The 26,487-nt window shown below is 39.4% G+C and overlaps 1 protein-coding gene across 1 annotated transcript in view; it reads right to left on the reverse strand.

Moving 5' to 3' along the window:
* LOC144234734 (protein kinase C-binding protein NELL1-like) overlaps positions 1-26,487 on the reverse strand; it is a 472,018-nt gene that overhangs the window by 352,916 nt on the left and 92,615 nt on the right. Inside the window, exon 3 of the mRNA XM_077768054.1 lies at positions 3,746-3,868. Within this exon, the coding sequence (XP_077624180.1) occupies positions 3,746-3,868 (123 nt within the window). The remainder of the gene's footprint in view (positions 1-3,745; positions 3,869-26,487) is intronic.

The raw sequence follows: 26,487 nt of genomic DNA on the forward strand, positions 1-26,487 counted from the left end.
AGGTTCAAGCCAACTCATGAACTGCCTCCACGTCGTCCCTCATTATACCACTAGTATTGTTTTACATTTTAGAGACTGTGATAGTCTAAAATACACACATACATATATATGTCTTTAATAACTCTTTGCAGTACTTGGAAAAAACACAGATGGTGATATTAACCCAATTTTAATATGTAAAAATATAGAAGTTACAACTGAGCAGCAATGAAATCCTCTCCAGGCCCTAGCTCTTTAAACTTGTGACCTAGTTCTGAAACCGCATTGCACTGCCTCCCCAGGCCACATTTATAAACATGAGATTCTTCCCCATCTTATTGATGTCCACATAACTGGCCATGAAAACCACTTTAAGAGAATTATTGTCATTTATTCATAACTTTCAAGGGAAAATGTATTTCCAGAGCCTGTGGACACCAGGAACAGTATTTGAACTCATATTTTTTTTGCCATCAGACTTTCAAAATCCACAAAGGTGAAGCCACTACTTATCACAATGGCATGCAAGGGTTTGGCAAACACCAACTCACTGAACTAGGGTAATTAATATTATTTTATGAGGTAACATAATTCTGAAAAAAAATGCATTAAAATCAATTCCCTATGTGCTCCTCAGATTTATAGCGTTAGCATGCCAGTACCAGCAGTGGGTTGGATAATCCATGGAATTATGTTAATATTTATGTCTTTTTGTTTTACTTTCAAAGTATCTTCAGTTTTCTTTTAAAAGATGAGCACTAGCCTTTTTATTTGCCTCATGGAACTTTATAAAACCCCACAAATATTATATGTATAAATTCCCATCGTAAAAGAAAAAAACAACATTGAATTCATAAAAAGTGAATGTCCTTTGTCACTCACACACACACACACACACACACACACACATGCGTGCACCCATGGGCAATAACATGAGCAGTTTGCATGTCCCAGTCTCTATGCATTTACAGAAGCGTGCATACAGATATTTATAAATAATGAATGAGACATGTAATGATGTTACTGTCCTATGGGTTTATTTTATTTTTCTCAAAAATGTGTCTTGGAGATCCTCCAGAGGATGTATGTGAATGCACATACACGTGTGTGTACATACATACACTTAAAAGGTTTTTTAAATCATTGTATTCTATTCCATGGAATGATACGTGAAATAAATCATTCTATTACTGACGTGTTCTGGTTGTTTCTGGCTTTCAATGAATACATACATACAATACACAATATGCAGCAAAACACCTTTGTGTGTGCACATATTCCCCTCATAGGAACATGCCTCTCCTAGAATACATTTCAAGAGATAAAATCAATGGAATCAAGAGAATCCCTTTATATTCTTCAGATTCACTTTAAATGATGGATTTTCTCAAATTGCCATTAATATTGTCAACAATTTATACTCGGGCATGTACACAAATAACAATAAAACTGTTTACATCAACCTCACCAAAAGAGAATAAAATCAGTTTTTAAAAATTCTGCCCAATCTGCAAAACACATGAATAGACACTTCTCCAAAAAAGACATCCAGATGGCCAACCCACACATGAAAAGATGCTCAACATCACTCATCATCAGGGAAATACAAATCAAAACCACAATGAGATGCCACCTCACACCTGTCAGAGTGGCTAACATTAGCAACTCAGGCTACAACAGATGTTGGCGAGGATGCAGAGAAAGAGGATCTCTTTTGCACTGCTGGTGGGAATGCAAACTGGTGCAGCCACTCTGGAAAACAGTATGGAGGTTCCTCAAAAAATTAAAAATAGAACAACCCTATGACGGAACAACTGCATTACTAGGTGTTTATCTAAAGGATACAGGTATGCTCTTTCAAAGGGACATGTGCACCCCAATGTTCATAGCAGCACTATCAACAATAGCCAAAGGATGGAAAGAGTCCAAATGTCCATCGACAGATGAATGGATAAAGAAGATGTGGTATATATACAATGGAGTATTACTCGCCAATCAAAAAGAATGAAATCCTGCCATTTGCAACAACGTGGATGGAACTAGAGGGTATCATGCTAAGCAAAATTAGTCAAAGACAGATATCATATGACTTCACTCATATGAGGACTTTGAAGATAGAAAACAGATGAACATAAGGGAAGAAAAGCAAAAATAATATAAAAACATGGCAGGGGACAAAACATAAGAGACTTAAATATGGAGAACAAACAGAGGGTTGCTGGAGGTGTTGTGGGAGGGGGGATGGGCTAAATGGGTAAGAGGCATTGAGGATCCTGAAATCATTGTAACGCTATATACTAACTACTTGGATGTAAACTAAAAACATAAATTAAAAAAAAAAAAAACATTCTGCCCAATCTAGGACATGGTTATGGTCACTTAATCAGTGTACATTACTTCTCTCTCTTCGTCAGCATGTCATTTCTGTAGAGGAGGACTGAGAATATGCTGTGTGTCCTTAAGCAAGCTACTTAACCTTCCTGTGTCTCAGTTTTGTCACCATTAAAATGGGCATAATTATAATACAGAACTCAAAGGATCATTTCCTGTTTTTCTGTACATTTTGCCTCCTTTTCAGTGTAATGTTGTCACTTTCCTCTTTGGTTAATTCAGTAAGGTAACACATATTTAATGAGCACCTACTATGTGCTGGGCATCATTCTAGTTACTGGAAACAGTGCAGGGAGGAAAAACCAAGTGGCTGCTCCCAGAGAGCTTACATCCCAATGGGGAGGCAGACAATACAGAAGTAAACACATAAATGTATAATGTTCCGTTATGTTGGATTAATAAGAAAAATAATAAAGTAGGGTGTGAGGTTAAGAAATATTAAGGGTGCTATTTTATTTTATTTTTAAGGTTTATTTATTTTTGAGAGAGAGAGAGACAGAGCATGAGTTGGGAAGGAGCAGAGAGAGAGGGAGACAAAGCATCTGAAGGGTCCAGGCTCTGTGCTACAGAGGCTGACATGGGGCTCAACTCACAGACTGTGAGATTATGACCTGAGCCCAAGTCAGACACTTAACCATCTGAGTCACCCAGGCACCCCTAAGGGTGCTATTTTAGAAGTGGCCAAAGAAAGTATCTGTGATAAGGGGACCCTTGAGTAGAGACCTGAAGGAAATGAGCATCCAAGCTGAGGGGAAAGCAAGTGCAAAGCCTTGAGACCGGAAGCTGGTTGGCATGTCTGAGAAACAGTGAGGATTAATATGTTGGTGTAAAGGGAATGAAGGGAGAGAAAAGAGAGACGGTGGCTAAGAGGAGTCAGAAACCAGATCCTGAATGCTCTCACAAACCACCAGGAGAAACTTTAATTTTATTCTAGATGCAGATGGAAGCCAAGACACTGCATATGAATTGTTGAACTGCTACCACACAAAGGCTGAAACTTTCCACTTCCTATGCAAGTAGAGGCCTTGAGTATGACCACTGGAGTGGCTGCTTGACCTCTGAGCAAAGCACACAGGAGATAAAAACCCACATCAGCAATCAGAGTGTCCCTCACAAACGCAGGCCAAGAGGCAAAGCTAAACAGAGTCATGAAGCTGTGGAACCATGGCCCAGACCTAAATGCATTCAATCCAAAATGGACGCTTACATCATTTTTCTTCTTCTCTGATGCACAGTGCCCTCGCCGGATGACAGACCAGGAACGGACCCCTGGCCACACTCAGCTACCAGAATGGTGACAAGAGTCTACCACATGAGGACCAGAAGCGCAGGCAGGGGAGCTGCTCAGGGCTCACCTCTAAGGCAGCAAGCCTACCTCTGCAGATGGTCCCATTTCCCACGTAGCCCGGTTTGCAGGTGCAGCTGTGGCCCTGGACAGTGTTGGTGCAGATGGCATTCTTATCACAGTTGTGCTGCCCGCTGCCGCATTCATCATGCTCTGTTTGCAGGGTGAGAGAGAAAGAAAGAAACATATTTCCTTAAGTTGGAATCACAGGTGTTGGGACACAGTAAGTTGGGACTTACCAGATAAGAACAACATGACTAGCAGCTTTGGGGCTCTTACTACATACCTGGAAGTTTCTATCCCTGATGTGGTTGAAATTTAACAGCTCGAAAACATAGATGTCATTATCCTCACTTTGCAGGTAAAGAGACTAAGGGCCAAAGCATCTTACGTAAGTCACATGACTGGTGAGTACTGGTCTGAGGGCATTGCCTTCTCTATGCTCTGCAAACATTTCTACAGAGGCTCCAAGGAAGTGTTTCTCAACAGGGGGCAATTTTGTATCCCATCCCCACTGGAAACACTTGATGATGTCAGACAATACCATCAGTTATCATGGTTTGAGTAGGGGTGTTACTAGAATCTAGTGGATACAGGATAGGGATGCCACTAAGCATCTTACAATGATGACACAAGAAAGCATGAGCCAATGCAAAACATCAAGAGTGTCTGGGTTGGGAAACCTTCCTCTAAGTTTAAAAAAAGGAAAAAATAAACCCACAGGTGAGATTCCATGGTTCCTTTAGAACAAGGAGAATAAAACTGAAGAGGGAAGCTCAGCTGATATATCTTAGCAAAGAAGCATTGACTAACAAGGAATTTCAAAGGAATTTCAAAGGAATTTCACTGGTCACAGGAAATGCGGGCAAGCATGGAGTTGTGCCAAGTCCAATAAGGGATTTACTCTAAGGACCTCTCTTCGAGGGCCTTCAGCAAGGCCCTTAACTCTAGTTTTCCAGGTAATCCAAGTTCACAGGGTTCAGCATTCAAACCCTGGGTTGATTCCTAATGGGTAGTCACATGATTATATGTTTTCAAATAGGTACAGCATCCATAACCCACAAAACATGGAGGGAAATAGGTCTAACACTTTATAAACTGCACTAAAAGAATCTAAATTAGAAGTCAAGATTTCACAGACAGCGATACCTTTCTGTCATCAGCAGAAGTTTAAACAGTCATCTAAATGGCTACTGGGTAAATAAAGAGTATTGAAAGGTTAGGCTTCATTCCCTTTAACACCTGCTAGTATAACTTCTTAGAAATTTTCAGAAAATTCAGATAGATTTATTTCAGTTACAAAATGTTCCAAAACAAGAGTTGAAATCCCAGATAGAAACCCCAAAGAAATAACAATAATTGAAAAACACTAAAAAATTCAATATAGTTTGTAAAGTGTGCTGTTATATCAGTGTAGGAATCAATTGAAATATCCTTTCTTCATTATTTTTTACTCTACATTTCCTAACAGAGATCCAATAATAAGGAAGGTTAAAATCTACAAACTAGAGCTGTTATGGTCACCCAGATGCAATTAAAGTGTATACACACATATGACTTGACACCTTCAATTTTTCAAAACAAAAATTTTCTTTCAGCCATAATACTAACCCAAATGGTCAGTGAGAAGCGTGCACAGGTTACCATGTGGTGAGAAGAGAAAATTTATGAGGACTCACCTCTAGTCTGTGCTAATGTCATTTCCAGCACACTCCAGAAATAGTATAACCCTGTGAATGTCCGATCAAATTTAAAGACCTATTAAACACCTAGTACATGCAGTTGCAACACCAGAGGATGTCGGGCATGCAAAGTCGAAGAATATAGACCTTGACACTGAAGTTTTCAATCCCTTATTTAAATTCATTTAATGATATCAGAGTCTGTACTGGGCATACAAAGGTGAGTAGGTGTGTCTCTGCTCCTACGAACATTTTAATAGGGGCCACCAGACGTCAATACGCAACTAAGTAGAACACAAGGGAGAAGTGATAAGAGTTATAAGAAGGTGACTTTATATTTTACCTAGCAAACAGAACATATTTTAGAGTGAATGAGGGCTCCGTTAATAATTGGGCTAGAAAAACGGGCATTAACTCAGAATGACCTAGGCAAATTGGCACGTGCAGTCGTGCTAGATAGGAAGAATACACTGAAATAAGAGTCCAGGGGAAGAGGCACCTGGGCGGCTCAGTCGGCTAAGCGTCCGACTTCGGCTCAGGTCATGATCTCATGGTTCATGGGTTCAGGCCCAGCAACGGGCTCTGTGCTGACAGCTCGCTCAGAGCCTAGAGCCTTCTTCAGATTCTGTATCACCCTCTCTCTTTGACTCTCCCCTGTTCACGCTGTCATTCTCTCTCTCTCTCTCAGAAATAAATATTAAAAAAATTATTTAAAAAAAAGAATCCAGTGGAGAAAAGCAATTTCAGCTCATAGGGAAAAATGTCTTCTTGCAAAAGGTAATATTTGAACTGGCCTTTTAAAAATGGTCATAGTTTTCTCAGTCAGAATTTCCCATGAAGTGTACTACAGGCAAAATAAAGGTATGGTTTTATGAAACATCTGGTCCATCCTTACCTACCTGGTCATTTCCCCCACCCCAAACTTTGTTGAAGTATAGTCAACAAAACTGTAAGTTATTTAGAGTGTACAACATGATGATGTGTTTTATGTGTACATTGTGAAAGGATTTCCTTTATCAAAGTAATTAACATATCCATCCTACCTGGTCTTCTCTCCCAATATTCCTCAAGCAAACCCTCTTCTCTGATAAGATGGCCCACCATGGTCCTACAAATGTAGGAGTTCATTTCTACCCCTCTCCAGTTTGTCATTTTGTGTCCATGACTTAAAATACAGTCCCCCAATGTAGTTGGAATACCTGTGCCCCCACCTGGCTTCAAACACCATTTCATGCACATACTTTTGCCAGGAAAGCCTTCCATACCTGCTCTCCATACTTTCACCCACTTTAGAATTTTTACCAAATTTGGCATCCTTACCTCTGTGGAGGCAACTATATCACAATGCATGGTGATATTTGTGAGTTTTATTATTACTGCCTTCTTAACTCACTTTGAAGAGAGGAACTGTAGCATGTTTTACATAACCCTCACTTTGCCCATCATTACTTCCCATAATGGTACTGAGCCTAGAAAGTGCCAAGCATTGAGCCAAATATTGCATATATAACATTTAATTCTCCTAACAATCACATGGAATGAGTTTGCTCATTTTACAATAAAGGAGATTAAAAAAAAGAAAAAAGAAAAAAATGGCACCTGGGTGGCTCAGTTGGTTAAGCTGCTGACTTCAGCTCAAGTAATGATCTCACGGATCGTGGGTTTGAGCCCCATGTCAGGCTCTGTGCTGACAGCTCAGAGCCTAGAGCCTGCTTTGGATTCTGTGTCTCATTCTCTCTCTGCCCCTCCCCCACTTGTGCCCTGTCTCTCTCTCTCTCAAAAATAAATAAATGTAAAAAAAATTAAAAAAACAAACAAAAAAACCTTCAAGAATCTGCACAAGATCACAAAACCAGTAAGTGAGGGAGCTTGGGTTTGTGACGCTAGACGCCAGGGTGACCACATCACTGAGCAGCTAGAAGCAATCTGGATGTGGTTGAAGTGAAACCAAGACATACGGAAGTGATTCCACAGAGCCAGAAAGGAAGATGGTCTTTTTCTATACACTAGCCCCAAATTCCCACTGAAGATCTGACCTATGATGGACAGCAATCATCATACATGAAATGGTCTCCTTCCAAAAACATCAAGTTCCCTTCCAGCTGTTGGAGACGCTGCAAGAGGCAGAGGAAAAGTGCTCTGAGAGAGGGGACAAGGCAGTAGAGAGCTCAGACTCCAGAACCACGCAGCCTGGGTGAGACAACCCTGGGTGTGCCCTTATTAGGTTCCTAATATGGAAAACGTAAATAATAATAGAACCTATCTTCTGAGGTTGTTGTGAAGATTACATTAACTAATATCAGTAAAATGTTTAGAGCGCATGAGAACTAGTACGTACTTCATAAATGTAAGCTATTTTTATTGCCATTATTATTACTGTTACTATGACCACTACTACTGTGATTATCTGTGAGCAGACTTTTATTGGTGGATGGTAGTTAAAAGTGGCTAAGAAAATGTTCTCTTTATTTTATGGTTCAGGCAGAAAAGCTATGAACAGATCAGCTTTTGAAGGCAATTAAATTAGAATATCTCATTGAATACCCAAGGAAGTATTTGCTTAGATCAACTGTCCCCAAGAAACAAGACTATAAATTGGAAAGGTGAAAGATGTATGTTTGGAATTGTTGATGTCTGACCAGAGTCTGGTTATAATTGGAGTATCCAACCTCTCAAGACAAAGGATGATGATTATGGCAGCATGCTGTTTCTCCACTAATGATGATAATTATTGTTATGTTGGCTAATATTTGTTGAGCACTGATGAAGCACTGTCATTATCATATAGGTCCTTTATCTTCCTTTTATCTTCCTTTTCCTTCCACAGAATGGCTCAGAAAGACTCTAACCCACCTCTGTAATAATGCAATCGAATGGAATCAATAGCCATTATCAATTAACACCATGTTTTTCCTTAGTGGACTAGTCAGGAGCCAGACAAGTTACTGCAACAGTCGCTTTAGCTGCAAATACTCCATATTTGGAGTCTGGTGGGCTTGTAGCTTTACTTTGTCCAGAGTCATCTCTCATGGATTTTACAAAATTGTTACAATGACCTCACCAGTCATCAGTCACATTTTATAAAGAAATTGGGGTTTGAAGCACCTATGTGGTGTCAGTACATACAATACGCTGTACATGCAGTACAGACAATAACTTGTATGTCTGGAACTCAAATTCCCACCTATCCATTCATCTCTTCTCCTGTATTCTTTCCAAAACTCCACTGTACTGTATGATCGAAAAGAATTTCTAAAGTGTTGGGCCACAGTGAGGTTAACTTTTTACTTTTTAAAAGAAGATAATCAAAGACAGGAAGTTGCAGAAGTAATACAAAGAGTCCTGTGACACTCCCCCCGGCTTCCCTCAATGGTGCCATCTTATATAGTTGTATTACAACATGAAAACCAGAAAACTGACATTGGCTTACTACTGTTAGCTAGTCTACAAACCTTATTCAGTTTACACCTTTTAAAAAGAATCTGTATCCTTTTGCAGGTATATAGGTGTATGTAAGTGTATGATTCTAAGCAATATTATCCTATGTAGAGGTTCAGGTCCTCACCACCATATTCATGCTATTGCTTTTTGTTTACACCTACTCAACAGTCCTCCGAACCCACCCACCCCCAGTCCCTGTTCCTTATTGGCTATTAACATGTTCTCATCTCTACAGTTTTGTCATTTAGTGAATGCTGTATAAACAGAATTATATGTACAGTAAGTAAATTTTGAGATTAACTTTTTTCACTAGATGAAATGCCCTTGAATTCCATAGGTTATTGTAGGTGTCCACAGAACAATTTACTTTGTTGTTGAGAAATTCCATTGCATAAATCCATCAAAGTTTGTTCAACATACGTTGAAGGACACTTGGATCGTCTCCTGTATTTTGCCATTATCAATGATGTTTCTATAAACAGCTGTGTAAAGGTTTCTGTGTGAATAGATACTTTCATTACTCTGGTTTAATATGCAAAACTGTGAATGCAGGGTCATATGATACATGCATGCTTCATTTTGTAATGTCCTGTCAAACAATTTTCTGTAATAGCTGTACTGTTTTACATTCCCATCAGCTATATGTAAGTCATCAAGTTTCTCCACATCGCTGTCAGCATTTGGTATTGCCACTTTAAAAATTTTAGCCATTCTGATAGGTGTGTAAGTGATACTGCATTGTGCTTTGCATTTTGCCAGTGGCTAATGGTGTTGAACATCTTTACATAAGCTCATTTTCCATCTAAAGCTTGTCTTTGGTGAATTATCTGCTCCGGTCTTTTACCCATTTATACTTAGATTTTTATTTTACTGTTAAGTTTCGAGAATTCTTCATATGTTCTAAGTATTATGGCCTTTATTAAGTGGTTTGTCAATATCTTTTCACAGTCTATACCTTGTATTTTCATCCTCGTAGCATTATTTCACATGCAAAAGGTTTAATTTTTTATGAAATTCAATTTATTTTTTATTTTATGGACAGTGCTTTTAATGTCATGTCTAATTAACTCTTTATCTAACCTAAGCTCAACAAATTTTCAATTTTTTTAAACAGCTTTCATTCTACATTTTAAGACCATTATCCACTGTGAGCTAATTTTTGTATATGGTATACAGTTTTAGTTGTTTTGTTTTGTGTATGTTTGTCCAATTGCTACAGTGCCAAAGTTGAAAAAGCTACTTTTCCTCCATTAAATTGCTTTTGTACCTTTGTCAAAAACCAATTGGTTATATTTGTGTTGGCCAATTTCTGGGTTCTCTACTCCATTCCAATGATCTATGTGTCTATTCCTCTGCATATACCACACTGCCTTGATTACTGTAGGTATATAGAAAGGTATATAGAAAGACTTAATGTCAGATATAGTGATTTCCCCCACTTTATTCTTCTTTGGGAAAAATTGTTTTGGTTATTCTAATTTCTTTTTCTACATAAATTTTATTTAAAAATTTTTTAATGTTTATTTGATTTTGAGAGACAGAGGGAGAGGGCAAAGGTGAGGAAGGGGCAGGTGTAGGGGCAGAGTGAGAGACACACAATCTGAAACAGGCTCCAGCTCTGAGCTGTCAGCACAGAGCTTGACGTGGGACTCAAACCTTAGAGTTGTGAGATCATGACCTAAGCCAAAGTCAGAAAGGATAACCGACTAAACCACCCAGGTGCCCCTACACAAATTTTAAATTAAACTTGTTCATTTCTATAAAATTCTTGTTGGGATTTTAAATGGGATTGTGTTAAACATACAGATCCATTTGTGGAGAATTGACTATGAACACAGTATGTCTACCTATTTACTTATTCTTTGATTTCTTTCATAAGTATACTTTCAGTATACAGACCTATACATGTTTTGTTAGATTTATTTTGTGAGGTATTTCATTTTACTTCAGAGCAATTGTATATAATAGTAATTTTTTTCTTAAAATTTGGTCTCTACATGTTGGTTGCTAGTATACAGAGTGTAACTGATTTTTGTGTGTTGATCTCAGAGCTTGTGACCTTGCAGAACTCACCTCTTAGTTCTATAATTTTTATTTTTTTTGGAGATTCTTCAGGATTTCCTACCTAGACAATCATATCATCTGTAAACAGAAATCGTTTCATTTCTTTCTGATATCTATGCTTTTTACTTCCTTTTGTTGCCTTATTGTGCTAAGACTTCCAGTGCCATGTTGCACACGAGTGAGGAGAGTGGACATCACTGGTTTATTATTAATCTAAGAGAGAAAGTGTTCAGTCTCTCATTGTTAAATATAATATTAGCTCTGCCTCATATACTCTGTCAATGCTGGATGGAAGTTCAGCTCCCTGGTGAGCTCCACTGACAATGAAGTTGGGAAAGAGCAGTGCCTATTAGCCTGCCTTGCACCGTGGTAGTGGAGGCCCAGGTCCATGCTGAACCCCACTGACATTACTACAGGGAGAGAATCAGCAGGTTCTCTCTGCCAAGCAGGTTTCCCATTGACAGATGGAGAAAGTAGAACTGGTATTTTCAAAAAAGGTTTTCTGTTCTGTTAAGCCCCCTTTTTCCCTAGAAGTGGAGTGGACTTTTCTTAGAACTTTTTTTTTTTTAAATGTTTTATTATTTATTTCTAGGAGAGAGAGAGACAGCGTGAGCAGGGGAGGGTCAGAGAGAGAGGGAGTCACAGACTGAAACAGGCTCCAGGCTCTGAGCTGGCAGTCAGCACAGAGCCCGATGCGGGGCTCAAACCCACGAACCGTGAGATCATGACCTAAGCGAAAGTCGGACGCTTAACCGACTAAGCCACCCAGGCGCCCCTCTTAGAACTTTTATAGTATGTGCCTCTTCATGGTTTCAGGTTGCAGTCTTCTTCAGCTCCTCAACTAGGACATCTAAGATGTGAAAATAAAGTGAGGAACTCACTCCATGTGGCTCCTTGAGTCCTAAAGTTCCCAGGTAGTTCACCTTCCTTTGATCTTTCAGTCTTCCTGGGTATTTGTTGTGTTATGTCCAAGGGTTTTCTTTTGGTTGCAGGAGGAAAGACCCAGGAGAAACAGGACTAATCCATCTTGGCCAGAATCAAGAAGTCTTCTGTATATTTAATTTTTAAGAAATTAATCACTGCCTTCCTCTGTTTCTTTCCTAAAGAGCACTAACAATTTGGATTTTTCACAAGTAGCATTTACTGAGCACATACTATGAGCCAGACTCTGACCTAAATGTGTCATAGCATTCATTACAGTTATTATCATCCCTATTTTCTATATGAAGCAATGGGAACAAAGAGATTGTGGCCCCAGGTTATAAGGTGGTAGATTCATACCAAGACAGTCACCATCAAACCATGACAGAAGAATTAGAGCCATGTAGTTATTAGTCATTCTTGAAACCCCTTTCTCCCTTAATCCCTTATACTAAATCCATCACCAACTCTTTATTTTTCTCAAATGCATTTCTATATCCCTATTCCCATTGCCACCATCCTCATCCAAGCCACCATCATCTCACCTACATCTAAGCTGCCATAAATTAAGTTAGTGCTATAATTTCTCAATGGATTTCCCCACACTCAGTATTGCCCACTTTCAATTTATTCTTCATGCTACATTTAGAGCAACTTTTAGGAAATCAAATCTGATCATCCTGCCATCCCTGCTAAAATTTTCCAGCCAGGTACTTCCCTTTGATCTCAAAATGTGGACATTGTTAATATGACCTCCTGGTCCCAGCATGCTCTCACCTCCACCTAACTGCCTAGAATCATTTCATTTCATTTTCACTCTTGCCTCCTCTATTCAACCAAGCTGTCTTTATCTCCCCCCTTCAAGTCACAGGCTCTTTCGCATACTCTTCCCTCTTGGTCCAGTTACTGCTTGCTTACCCTTGTTACCTTAATTCAGTCCTCACTCCCTCAGAAAAGAACACCTGACTTCCTTGATGGGTAAGTTTCTCCTGTAACCTACTGATGTAAACACTCAGCTCCTCTTATAGAACTAATCACAGTTACAATTTTATGCCTATTAATGTATTACTACTTTTACTAATACCTACCTTTTTCTACTACAGCATAAATTGCTTGGGGATGTATGTCAAATCCATCTTTCTTTACTTTAGATCCAGAAATGCTGAACAGAAATGCTGAAATGTAATATGTCCCTAATACAACTATTTACTAGAGGAATGAGAGGAGAGGAGGGGACGGGAGGAGAGGGGAGGGGAGAGGCAAAGGAGAGGGAAGGGAGAGGGAAGGGAAGGGATGGGAAGGAAAAAAGAACAGAAAAAGGAAAGGACACAGACAAAAGAGTATGATTGCCTTTAGCATCAAAAGGTACAGAGAGGTCAAGGAGAAATAAGATAAGAAAAAGGTAATTGACTCCGGCAGCCAAGGGAGACTTGGAAGAACTTAAAAGTAAAATACAACTGGGTACTGATGTGTTGTTGTATTTATTACAGTGACTTTTTGGGAGGAGGAGAAAGTGATGTGGTTTCAGGAGCACTGAGGCAGACCATTTCTTTCATGAAGATTTGCTACAGAAAACCTAAGCCTTGGAAGAAGATATCTGTTAATCATTTACCTGACAAGAGACTTGAATCAAGCATATATAAAGAACCTTCAAAACTCAATAAAAAGATATATGGGGAAAGTATTTAAATGGACATTTCTCCAAAGAAGATCAACAAATGGGTAGTAAGCACATAAAAGGATGCTCAGCATCATTAGTAATTAGGGAAATCCAAAGCAAAAAACACAATACCACTTCACATACACCAGAATGACTATAATCAAAAAGACAGACAATAACCAGTGTTGATAAGAATATAGAGAAACCAGATACCTTTCTACATTGCTGTTGGGAATGTAAATTATTTCAGCTACTTTGCAAATAACTTTGGTAGGTCTGCAGACTGTTTAACATAGGGTTACCGTGTGTTCCAGCAATTCTACTCTATGGTATATATCCATGAAAAATGAAAATATATGCCCACACAAAGACTTGCACACAGATGTTCAGATAAATGTTATTCATAATAGCCAAATGGTAGGAACTCAGATACTCATCAACGGAGAAATCCATAAAGAACATTATTATTGCATGTTATAATTTTATGTATATTATTCAGTAATAAAACAGAATGAAGTACTGCTACATACTACAACATGTATTGTGCATGGACCTCAAAGACACTGTGTTAAGTGAAAGAAATCAGTCCCAGAGACCACGAATTATATAATCTCATTTACATAAAATGCCCGCAAGAGGCAAATCTACAGAGACAGGAAATAGAGGAGTTGGGTACCTAGGGCTAAGCTTAAGGGAGTGGAGAATGATCATTCATGGAAACCAGATTTCTCCTTAGGGTGATAAAACTGTTCTAAAATCAGATCATAATAATGATTGTGTAATTCTGAAAATACACTTAAAACCACTGAATCGTTCATATTACAGAAGTAAACTTTCTGCTATGGAAATTATATCTCAATATTAATTTGTTAAGAGATATAATTAACATTTATATCACTGTCCATGTGTAATGTTTGTTTATTTTTGAGAGAGAGAGGGAGACAGAGAGGGAGCAGGGGAAGGACAGAGAGAGAGAGGGAGACACAGAATCCGGAGCAGGATCCAGGCTGTGAGCTGTTAGGACACAGCCCGATGTGAGGCTCAAACCCACAAACCGTGAGATCATGACTTGAGCCGAAGTCGGATGCTTAACCGACTGAGAGACCCAGGCGCCCCTCTCTGTCCATGTTGTAAGATGAGGATGTAAAGACTCATGAGAAATCACTCTCAGATGAAGTGTTCTTTGTACATGGGTCCAAGAAATGTTCATTGTTTTTCCTAACACCCTAGGAATGTGTCATATTTCTTAAACTGAAAATACTATTTATTTCATAGTAGTATTTTTTAGAGGAGAAAGTAATTATGTATAAAATGTATGTGTCAACTACAAGATGATCCCTAGTTTCCTGAATGTCAAATATTGAAATCTATGCTTTAGGCTCAAGGACAGGTTATTTATAATCTAAAATGATGCTTAAATTCAGGAAACATTTTTCTAAGTCAAAATAAATACAACTCTAAGCTCCCTGTTTGCCAGAATGGACACCTAAGTTTCATTCATTATTTGGTTGCTTTCCACTCCACTTTGTGCTCAGCTGAATCCCACTATGATTCTTAGGATTTTAGACAAAAGTTCATGATCAGACTGTCTGAGTTGCACATTGGCGATTACCATAACCCATTGAAAGGCAGCTTGAAGTTCTGCTGATTCGCTGCTAAGTCCAGGTGCTAAGGTCTTTGCCAAGGACAGGCACCTGAATCTTTGACTATATCACAAATCCATTCTCCCTGGTGGCACTGACTCGACTTTCAGAGACACCACTTTAAGAACTTACAGGTCTCCATCCTCCCTTTCTGGGGAATATAGCAACTTTAGCTTAGACACCTTTGACCTCCTCAAATACCAAACCCTATAATGTCAGTTCCTTCTGGGTAATTCAGGTTCTTTGAAAACGTGCATTAACTCTGCTCATTGGCAAAGAGGCATTGGGTCTTCAGAACTGGACAGAAGGACAGCTATCCTTCGCTCAAAGCCTGGAGTAGGGTTATGAGCAGAATGGGCAGGGAAATTACAGAGAAAAGGAGAATGATAAGTGGAAGGAAACTAGTTCCAATCCTTTTCAATTTTCCCACAGCAGTAAGAAACAAAACATACAGTAGTAACTCAATCAAATGCTTTTATACCTGGATATATAGTATTACATATTAAATAGGGCACGTTATATGTAACATATATTAATCATTTATATATCCATCCATAGAAAGTCTGTTAAATGTATGTTAATCTATTACCAGTGGTTTGCACTGGGGAGAAAGGGGTGGATAGAGGATAAATGGGAAGCATTTATATTATTTACTTTATACTTCTGAATTTTTTTAAACAAACATATATCTTATTACTAAATAAGAGAGTTGGCAGAGAAGGACAAACATCATATGTTTGCACGTATAGGAGGATTAGGAGGAACTTGACGGAGGAACAAGGGGGAGAAGNGAATATATTTAAAAAAAAAGAGTTGGTTTTATTGCTTTTCTTTAGAATGAATAAAAGAGTTTCATATCCATCTAAGTTTATACAGAGAAAGCAAAGCTTTGGAGGCTGACCAGTCTGGATACAAATCCTAGCACTGGATGCAAATCCTAGAGAGACTGGCAATTTCTCCATGCCCCAGCTTGTGTGTGTACAAAATGTGGACAATACCATAAAGACTGGAAAATGTGGCTTAGTCTTTGTTCCTTCACATCCGAACAGCTTCTGCTACAGAAGAGATGTTCAAGAAATGTTTATAAAATGAATGCTCATCAAAATAAACTTCCTAAACCCTCTGCTATCATTTTGGCCATGTAGTAGGTACTCCAAAGATCGCAGAGACCATCACCATCACCATCATCATCAACATCAACACAGCACAGTGCTGCCTGCATTTTCCATGAACTCTTCTTCAGTAATTATGGGAAGGTTTTACTGGGAGCTTCATTACATTTCTCTATGTTCCAGAGACTCTGGGTCCAAATCCAGTCTTCTTACTTGCTCACTCTGTGATCTAAACGAGTATAATTAATATCGCAGAGTCTCAGCGTCATCACCCCAAAATGGAAACGACAAGACACATCACACAAGGCTGTTGGAAAGATTATCCAAGAAAGCATGGAAAAAGTGTCAAGCAGCATACCAACCAAATAATACGGATCCAGTAAATGCTAATTTTGCTCCACAGGGATAATTTAGAAATGCATCATTGAACTACAAAATTAATGAAGAACTGAACTGTGGTCCAGTGTTTCTGGGTTTCATTTAAAATACCTAGTACAAGAGGAATACCCAACATGAGAATAAAACATGCAGAACTGTTGTTTGACTTTGGGTTTTAAGTAGTGGTCATGTAAACATCTCCAAAGTGACCCTTTTTTTGAGGCCCTGTATCTCTCTACTGCTGGCTTGTGATTTTTTTGGTTCTACAGCTACCCAAGAGAAGTCTGAAGAAAACTGCTTAAATATAAGACATGGCAATAATGATGATGATGATGATGATAATAATAATAATAATAATGCTACATCAATGCTTATCTTTATCATAGAAGTTTGCCTATTCCTTCCAGGAGTCTTGGTATGAATGTGTTCTTCTTCTTCTTCTTCTTCCTCAAGCAAGGGGATGGCACAGAAATACAAAACCAAATGGAGATTGGCAAAAGGAAAAGTCTCTTTTGCTCCTTTTCCCTTAGTGATCGTGACTCCTTGTCAAGTGTTCTGGGTCTCATTTGACTTGCAAGGTCCCAAAGAAAAAGAAGGTACAATCAGGAAACCCAGAACCCTGAAGATGTGCTAGTGCTATTTTCCTGCTTTCCAACATACTTCATTCCTATGGGATTCACCCTCCATGCCCAACTATAGTGGGGTGTGGTGTCCTCCACAAAATGCATGTCCACTGGAACCTCAGAATGTGACCTTACTTGGAAATAGGGTCTTAGCAGATGTAAATAGTTAAGGAGAAGGCATACATGGTCCAAGTGGGCCCTAAATTCCATGACTAGTACCCTTAGAAGAGGAAGAGACACATCAAAATACACAAAGGGAAGAAGGTCATGTGAAGGGATGCAGAGATTAGAATTATGCAGCCATAAGCCATGGAACACTAGGAGCTACTAGGAGCTGCAAGAGGAAAGGAAGGTTTTCCCATAGAGCCTTTGGAGAGAGAAGGACCCTACTGACTCACTGATCTTGGACACTAACTTCCAAATTAATAAGAAAAAAGTTCTGATGTTTTAAGCCACCTATTGTGTGACAATTGTTATAGGAATGCTAGAAAACTAATATACCAACATCACCTACAATTTTTCACACCCTTCTCTTGCTGAGAAGACACTGAAGGGCCAGGTCCTGAAGCCCTTCACTGTTTCCTAGAAAAGAGACACTAGAGGATCAAGGGAAAGGGGACATACAAGTCCGTAATGAAATCATTTCATTGTACCTAGGGTGGGGGTGAGGGGCAAATGGAAGACTTAGGGACAGACATACTGAGTCTGAACTACAGCCCCCACAGGAAGCAACTCCAAGATATCAGTAATTTCTTAACCCTTCTGAGACTCAATTTACCCATCTTTAAACTTTTTTAATGTTTATTCATTTTTCACAGACAGAGAGACACACACCATGAGTCCAGTGGATAGGACTACGTATGCTGGGAGATTTCTAGGATTAGTTTCTTCCCTGAGTGAAAAGGAAGACAAAAAAGAAGGAAAAGGAAGAGAGTATGGGGAAGGAAAAGAAATACATCATACAAACTTTCTGTCCTTGGTTGCCTTTCCCTCCTCCAGATCAGATGCTCAAGAAGAGATTTAAAAAGTAGCTTTCTTTAGGGTGCCTGGGTGGCTCAGTTAGTTAAGCATCTGACTCTTGGTCTCAGCTCAGATCATGATCTCACAGTTCATGAAAGGGGCAGAGAGAGAGAGAAGAGGGGAGACACAGAACCCACAACAGGCTCCAGGCTCTGACTTGTCAGCACAGAGATCAACATGGGACTTGAACTCACAAACTGCGAAATCACGACCTGAGCTGAATTTGAATGTTTAACCAACTGAGTCACCCAGGTGTCCCTCAATTTACCCATCTTTCAAGCAGACAGTATACTACCTGGGGTTGCTGTGGAACAATATTAAGAAAAATATGATTCAGGTGCCTAGGTGGCTCAATCGGCTAGGAGTCCGACTCTTAATTATGTCTCAGGTCACGATCTCATAGTTGTGAGATCAAGCCCTGCTTTGGGCTCCCTACTTAAGATTTTTCCCTCTCCTGCTCCGCCCCTCTCCTCCGTTCATACTCTTTATCTCCCTCTCTCTAAAATATAAAAAAGAAAAAAAAAAGAAAAACACAATTACAAATGTTTGCCCAAGGTCCCCTACATAGTAGACATTCAATAACTGTTTGCATTTCTTTTCTTTTTTTTTAAGTAACTAGGCTGGGACTATGAAAATCACAATACTTAAAAAATTTTTGCCAGGCCAACTACCAAAGGAATTGTCACTTTGGAAATATAGAAGCTATTGAGATATTGAAGATATTGAAATATTGAGACTGAAGGAGGCTTACAATAGTTCTCTGCCACCACAACTTTCTGAGGAGTGTTCCTAGGAGTCTGTATTAACACGAACATCACTGGAATATAGGAAGAACCTAAGCTTTATCGGCCTCATACCATAAGGTTACGGCGGTACACTTTCTAGACTTCCTATAAGTGGTTGCTTTCCTTCTTCTTTGTTGCTGGCAGAGTCAATTCACCATAAAGGATTTAATGCCAGATACTTCCCTGCTGCCCTCTGTACATAGCTGGAGGCCAAATGGATATGAGTAAGTATGCTGGGAGGTTTCTGGAATTACTTTCCTCCCTGAAGGAGAAGACAAGACAAAAAAGAAGGAAAAGGAGGAGAGTGCAGGGAAGGAAAAACATCATACAAACTTTGTGGCCTTTTCCCTGTCCTTGGTTGTCTTTTCCCCCTCCAGTTCAGATGCTTTAGACAAGAATTAAAAAGTAGCTTTCTTTGGGGCATCTGGGTGGCTCAGTAAGTTAAGCATCTGACTCTTGGTCTCAGCTCAGGTCATGATCTCACAGTTTGTGAGTTAGAGCACCATGTGGGGCTCTGTGCTGATGGCATGGAAGCTGCTATGGATGGGTCTCTCCTCTCTTCCCTTCCCCTACTTGTACGCTCTCTTCCTCGCTCTCTCTCCCTTCCTTTCTCAAAAATGAAATAAATATTTTTTAAAGTAGCTTAACAGTAGGTTATTATTTAGGACATCTTCATTAATCAGCAGAGAAGATACAAAGGCAAAGGCACAGGCACAGATTGGCCCTGCCTTCATAAAGCCTATCATCTAAAGACAAAACAGGGCTTTCTGATCCCAGATAATATGTCCTCCATAAAGTAATGCACACCAGCGTTGCATAATTCAAGGAAGGGTTCAGGGAAGCCTCCCTGGAAGAAGTGACATATAATTAAAAGACTAAACAGGAATTAGCCAGGCAAATGAGGCTGAGGGTTAACTTTGAAAATAAATGCAACCAAACATTCAAGCTCCCAAGCAACACCAGAACACACACAGTAAGTCATTACAGCAAAGTGACAGTTGTACAAAAATTGCTCCAGTTGAACAAGGAATGGAAACACAAAGCAGAGCAAATAACCTCATTCATATATAATGCGTATGCTGTGGGACAGTGTTGCTTTCCCAAGTGACCTGACAGAAGTCTGATGTGCCTCTGTACTAGGGGTCAACTTCTGGTGTTCAAGGTAGTACAAAATGTCATTTTCTTCTGTGTCTATAGACGAATTTCCAAGAATGTTCAAAACATGCTATTCTCAATGTAGCCTCACTCTTCCCCATCAAGAGGTCTAGTCTAATTACCCTCCCTTTGCATCTGGACTGGCCTTAACAACACATTTCTCACCAAGGGAGTGTGGCATAAAATAGGTAATATTTCCAAGGCTAGGTTGGAAGTCTGTCAGTTTCTGGAAGGCTTGTTATCCGGATGCCAAATCTCAAGACATTATCTCTTAGAATCCACTGCTATGCTGTGAAAAGCTGGACACATGGCCAGACATGTATACACAATCCAGTCAATGGACATGGCTCAGTCCAGTTTTCAAGGAGTATCAACCTAGGCACCAAACATGTGAGGAAAGAAGCCTTCAGAAGATTCCATTTCTCAGATGTCTGAGTCTCCCGAGGCCTGGGTATCAAGACAATACAGCCATCTTTACGGGGCCCTGTTTGGATTATTCATTCACAGAATTTACGAGCAGAGGAAAATGGTGGTTGTTTTACACCACCAAGTTTGACATAGCCATTTATACAGCAGCAAGTACCAGGTTGGTATCCCTGGCTCTGCACCAGGGCAAGATATAAAACAGGAGCTCAAGAAGATTTTGTGGAACTGCACTGAAATGAAAGCAAAACACATAGAGAGACTGTCTGCTCCTCTGAGGCAGAGACCTCCATCCTCAAAATAAGTTCTAGGGAGGAATGACTATGTGTCAGTTGTTGCACACTATCCTTCTACTATTTTTACAAAGTCTTGAGTTATCGCTTAGCATAGATGGACCCTATAATGGAACCAAAGAAGGGCAATTCTGCAGCAATCAAAATATGTTTTCATCAACATCAACTAAATGATCACCCTGGGCTCATCAGCGCATATGTGGATAACACTGTTGAAACCAGTCACTAAATCCTACATTCAGTTCCTCTGGTTGATGATGTCTAATGGCGTATGAATAGAAGAGGAGGAAGAAAATCATACCAACAAAGCCAAAAGGTTTTCCTTGAGAATTTACAGGAGAACAGAAGCATAAACACAGGTCAGAGACGTTTCATCCTCCTCAGAGGTGGCAAAGTACAGAATTAGAAATCTGAGCTCTGTACACATGCAATATTAGGCTAAAGTCTCAGTTTTGCTACTTAATGATTGTGTGAGGTGCGATTTCTCATTCTCCTTTAGTAAAAAATGCTGGGTAAAGATTAAATGAGAAAATATGTATGTGATGTTATTCAAATATTCATTGTGCACCTGCTATGTGTTTGTACTGTTCTAAGCACAGAAAACAAAATGGTGAACAAAGATAATTTCCCTGGCATGTAAAGATCATGTTCTAGTGAGGCAGACAACCGACAAATAAATGCACAAGAAATACACATGTAATTTGGGATGCCGCTAATTCATATGAGGAAAAATAAAGCAGAGTGAGGAGAAGGGGAGTGATAAGGGTGTTAAATTAAATACAAAGGTCTGGAAAGGCTTTTCTTTTTTTTTTTTTCTTTCACAGTTTATTGTCAAGTTGGTTTCCATATAGCACCCAGTGCTCATCNCCTCCTCCTCCATGGTCCTCCGTTAAGTTCCTCCTGATCCACCTATATGTGCAAACATATGGTATCTGTCCTTCTCTGCCTGACTTATTTGGCTCAGGATAACACCCTTGAGTTCCATCCACGTTGCTACAAATGACCAGATTTCATTTTTTCTCATTGCCATGTAGTATTCCATTGTATAGATGAACCACATCTTCTTGATCCATTTGTCAGCTGATGGGCATTTAGGGTCTGGAAAGGCTTTTCTAATGACACATAAACAGAGACTTAAAGGAAATGAAGGGGTTAACTATACAATGATCCTGGACAATAGCATTCATGGCAGAGAGAAAACCAATAAAAAGATTTCCGGTGGGAAAAGGAAGAAGCAGGATGCTGGCATGGCAGAAGTGAAGTGAAACAGGATGATGGTTGGAAATCAGGTGTTCCAGGTAGCCCTGGGACAAATCAGGTAGATCCTTATAAGCCACAAGCAGTGTATTCTAAGTATAGCAGAAGCCACTGGTGGACTCCACATCACCCTCTTTGTGAACTGCTTAGCATAGCACATAGCATATTATAGCATAAGCTCATTAAGTGGCTATGCTGTCCAGTTATTATGGACTAATGTCCAGGCAGGACGGTAGAAACACATTCCTCAGCAGAAGCATGGAGTCAAACCCTCACTCAAAGCAAGTGATGAGGTCAAAGAGCATAAGACCCATAGGCTCCAAGTGGAGTAGAGAGTTCCTGTCAGACATGCAAGATGTAGAAACAAGGAAATGAAACAAAGCCTGAAGAGGTGTCAGGTACTCTGCTCTCACACAGACTACATTACTCTGTTCTGCATGTAAATCCAAGGTGGGAGGTAAAAACACACTGTGCAGGAAAAGATTATTTACTTCTGACTGAGTCACCGACTAAACAGTGAGTGAGTTGAGGCTCTAGACACACTGTTTCCATCCTCAACATGAACACCTAGTGCTTCACTGTCCAATATGACAACAACTAGCCACATGTGGCTATCAGGCCCTTAGAATATGGCTAATCTGAATGGAGATGCACTCTCAGTGTAAAATACACACTTAATTTCAAGACTTAGTTCCGTAATTAAGAACGTAAAATATCTCAATAGTTTTATATCAATTACACATTAAAGTAATAACATTTTGGACATATTGCATGAAATAAAAACATTAAATTTTACTTCACTGGTTTTATTTTATTTTATTTTTATTTTAGTTTGTATTTTAAAGAGAGAGTGCACAAGAGTAGGGAGATGGGCAGAGGGAGAGAGAATCCCATGTTGGGCATGGAGACAGACCTGAGGCTCGATTTCACAACCCTGGGATCATGACCTGAGGCAAAATCAAGAGTCGGGCACTCAACCGACTGAGCTACCCAGGCACCCCTCATTTTGTTTTCTTAATGTGACTACCAGAACATTTTGAATTACACATGTGGCTAGCGTTACATATCAATTGGATATTCATATATCACGTGTTCCCTAAATGTGGACAGGAAATAAATCAGTAAGAATAGCTCCCAGAAGATGTCCACATTCTTAACCAGGGATGATAAACAGTGTTCATGTTGAAAGCCGGGTCTGACGGTCTAATTACAATTGCGTAGAGGGCTACTTAGAAAGCATTCCAGGACCCAGCTTACTGAGAAAATTTCTGGAGCTAATTTATAATATTTGCCATGGACACAGGAGGAAAATGCGACAATCCATGTTGTTGTGTAAAATAACGTGAGGACTATTTCTTGTATGAGAATAGTATTATCAATAATTGCAAATGCATTTTGCACTGGGCACGTACTGAACATTTACTCTCGCCGGTTATTCTCCCTCTACGACTTCATTCTATTTTTCACAACATTGAAAGACAGTAATTACCATCTCTGTTTCACAAAGCTGAAAAAAGATATTCAGAGTAATACTTACTTAGGCTATTAAAAAAAGTTCAAGTTTGAACCCAGGACAGTCTCTCTCCGAAGCTCACTCTCTATGCACATCTTGCTGGGATCAGGCACTACCTTCTGAAACCCCAATTCCCTGGGATGCTGAGCTGCCAACATGGGTCTCTGTATTCTACTTCCTCCTTAAAGGTTGGTGCCTGACTTATTCCTCAATGTGTGTGGTCTGTGCTAACCCACCTTTTGGATATAATGGCATCAAAAGAGTACACCCTTAAGCCATTTCCCTACCTTAGTAGCTTAGTTTAGAGCAGTAAGTTCCCAAACTTGCTTGGCATGCATCGGAATATTGGAGGGCTTATTAAAACACAGAATGCTGAGTCCTACCCCTATAAAGTTTCTGATTCGGTTGGTTTTAGGTAGGGCCTGAGGATTTGGTTTTCCAAATGTTCCCAAATGGTGTTGACACCACTGGTCCAGAAACCACACTTTGAGAATTAAACATGTGATCCAGCTTCAAGATCTTCTTGGCCTCATATCACATTAATACATTTGGGGAATGCTTAAAACAAACCAATACCCAGCCCTAGATAAGATCAACTGAATTAGAATCTTGATGGTGAGGTTCAGGCATAGTATTTTTTAAATCTCTCTCAGGATAAACATGAAGGTTCTGAACCACTGAGCTATCTGCTCCTCCTGTTTAATCCTCTTTTTTAGCTATTCCAAAGGATAAGATTGGGAAAAGATAACTAAGCCTATTCCAGTCAAGGAGCTGAGCCTTACTGATTCACTGAAAACACTTCACCATCAGGGCTGAGCTCCAGCCTGAGAAGTTGACAGGTGGGGGGTCTGGAGGCTGCAGGATAGGGACAGCAGGAGACAGAGAGCCCCTAGAAATGTCACCCAGCAACTGACAGTCTGTCCTATAGAGATATTTAAATACAGGATAAAGGTCAATATGTATTTCATCCCTGTCCTTGGCTTCAGAGCTGGAGAATCTTCCAATGTGAAGGACACTGACATTATAACTATCATCTGACTCAAAAGGAACGAAATTAGATGGAATGGAAATGATCCACATTTCTGAGCCTCCCTAAAGGGGAGACCTAGTGCAGCTGGCATCTAATCCTGTAAAATCTACAAAGCTAAGAATTTCAAGTATAAACATAATGAGATTTTTTTCCAGAGAAGTAGGACAAATCCTAAGAATCTAAAATCTGATATTGACTTCTCCCTTTGCAGTGCCAAAAGTGAAAGCAGCAGACAGTCTTTAAATTCATTCCTTTCTCCCTGTCACTCAAAAAAAAAAAAAAAAAAAAAGTCAGGAACATCAAGTGAAATGACTTCTATCTGTGAACTTTTCTGGTGTTTGGTAACTTTGCAGAAACACAATTCGAAACTACCCAGCATCTCCTGGACACAAAGTTCCTATAACACTTCTGTTTTAGATTTATCCACAGGAGGGTTCTTTTTCCTCCACAAAGACAACTTCCACTCTTTTTAAAATGCTCCTTTATTGGCTGTGGCTGTGCCAAACATGCTGACTAGCTACAGAATGCAAACACATTTTCAAATATTTATGGACTTGATTTTTCAAGCTTTCTGTAACAAAATGCCTTTTATTTATGCTGCTACCTCTACAGGGCCTGAATTCAGACCCAATCCTTAAAAAGTTCTTCAAAAATTACCCAATTCCCATCCATTTGCCATATAATATCAAGAGATACTTTCCTTCTTTATGACTTTTTCCAATTTATGTTTTGAAAGGCAAAACATTTCAAATATAAGTTTGTCTCCCCTCCAACTCTTTGAAAAGAAACCCTATGCTCGCATAAGGTAAATCACCTACTTGCAATATTAAGAATTACTCCATTTACTTTTCCAATCTTAACTTATGGGTTTTCACTTATTAGTAGTCAAATAGAACCAGATTTTCTTCCCCATATTCATGTGTAGGGAAGAACTGACAAGAAATAAACTGTCAGGGAATGCATTTGGAGCCGTATTTATTTTAACTGTTTAAGTATTAAAAAGGACTATCATTCATCAGTGATAAATGGTTTAAAAACAATGACTAACAGTTTTGCAAAAGTCAAAGACTATAAGATGTCCATGTCGTCCTTTCTCTTTGTACTGAAAGATGTAGGTAAGTACATTTTGTGATAAGTTTGCCCTCAGAGGGAGGTGACACAGCTCAAATGCTAGATCTGATATAACCACTCTTAACTATCCAGGATAGTGTGTTCATGTCCCCTTCTTCAGCATTCTGTTTATGCTTTTGATATAGAATCCAAATGCACCTCTACTTCATAAATTCTCCACAGGAAACATCCATTTCTAAATTTTGCCACTACAGAATGTGCCTTTTAACTGTGTCTATGACTCATCTGAAAAGAACATGAAAACAATATGCCTGTAACATTACATACTGCCATGTATTTGAAAAGAGAAATACTGACAACCAATTATATTAGGAGCCTTACATGCACTTTTCATTCCACAAACACATGCATGCATGCAAACACCTGATATACTGCTGTCCTCAATAAGGAATATTTTGAAAAGCAAACAAGGGGCACCTGGATGGCTCAGTTGGTTAAGTGTCCAACTTCAGCTCAGGTCATGATCTCACAGTTCATGGTTTTGAGCTCTGCTTCAGTCTCTGTGCTGACAGCTCAAAGCCTGGAGTGTGCTTCAGATTCTGTGTCTCCCTCTCTCTTTCTGCCCATCCCCTGCTTGTACACTTGCGCGCGCTCTCTCTCTCTGTCTGTCTCTCTCTTCCTCCCTCCCTCAAACATAAATA

This window comes from Crocuta crocuta, unplaced genomic scaffold (genome assembly GCF_008692635.1).
Source record: "Crocuta crocuta isolate KB4526 unplaced genomic scaffold, BGI_CrCroc_1.0 scaffold371, whole genome shotgun sequence".
NCBI lineage: Eukaryota > Metazoa > Chordata > Mammalia > Carnivora > Hyaenidae > Crocuta > Crocuta crocuta.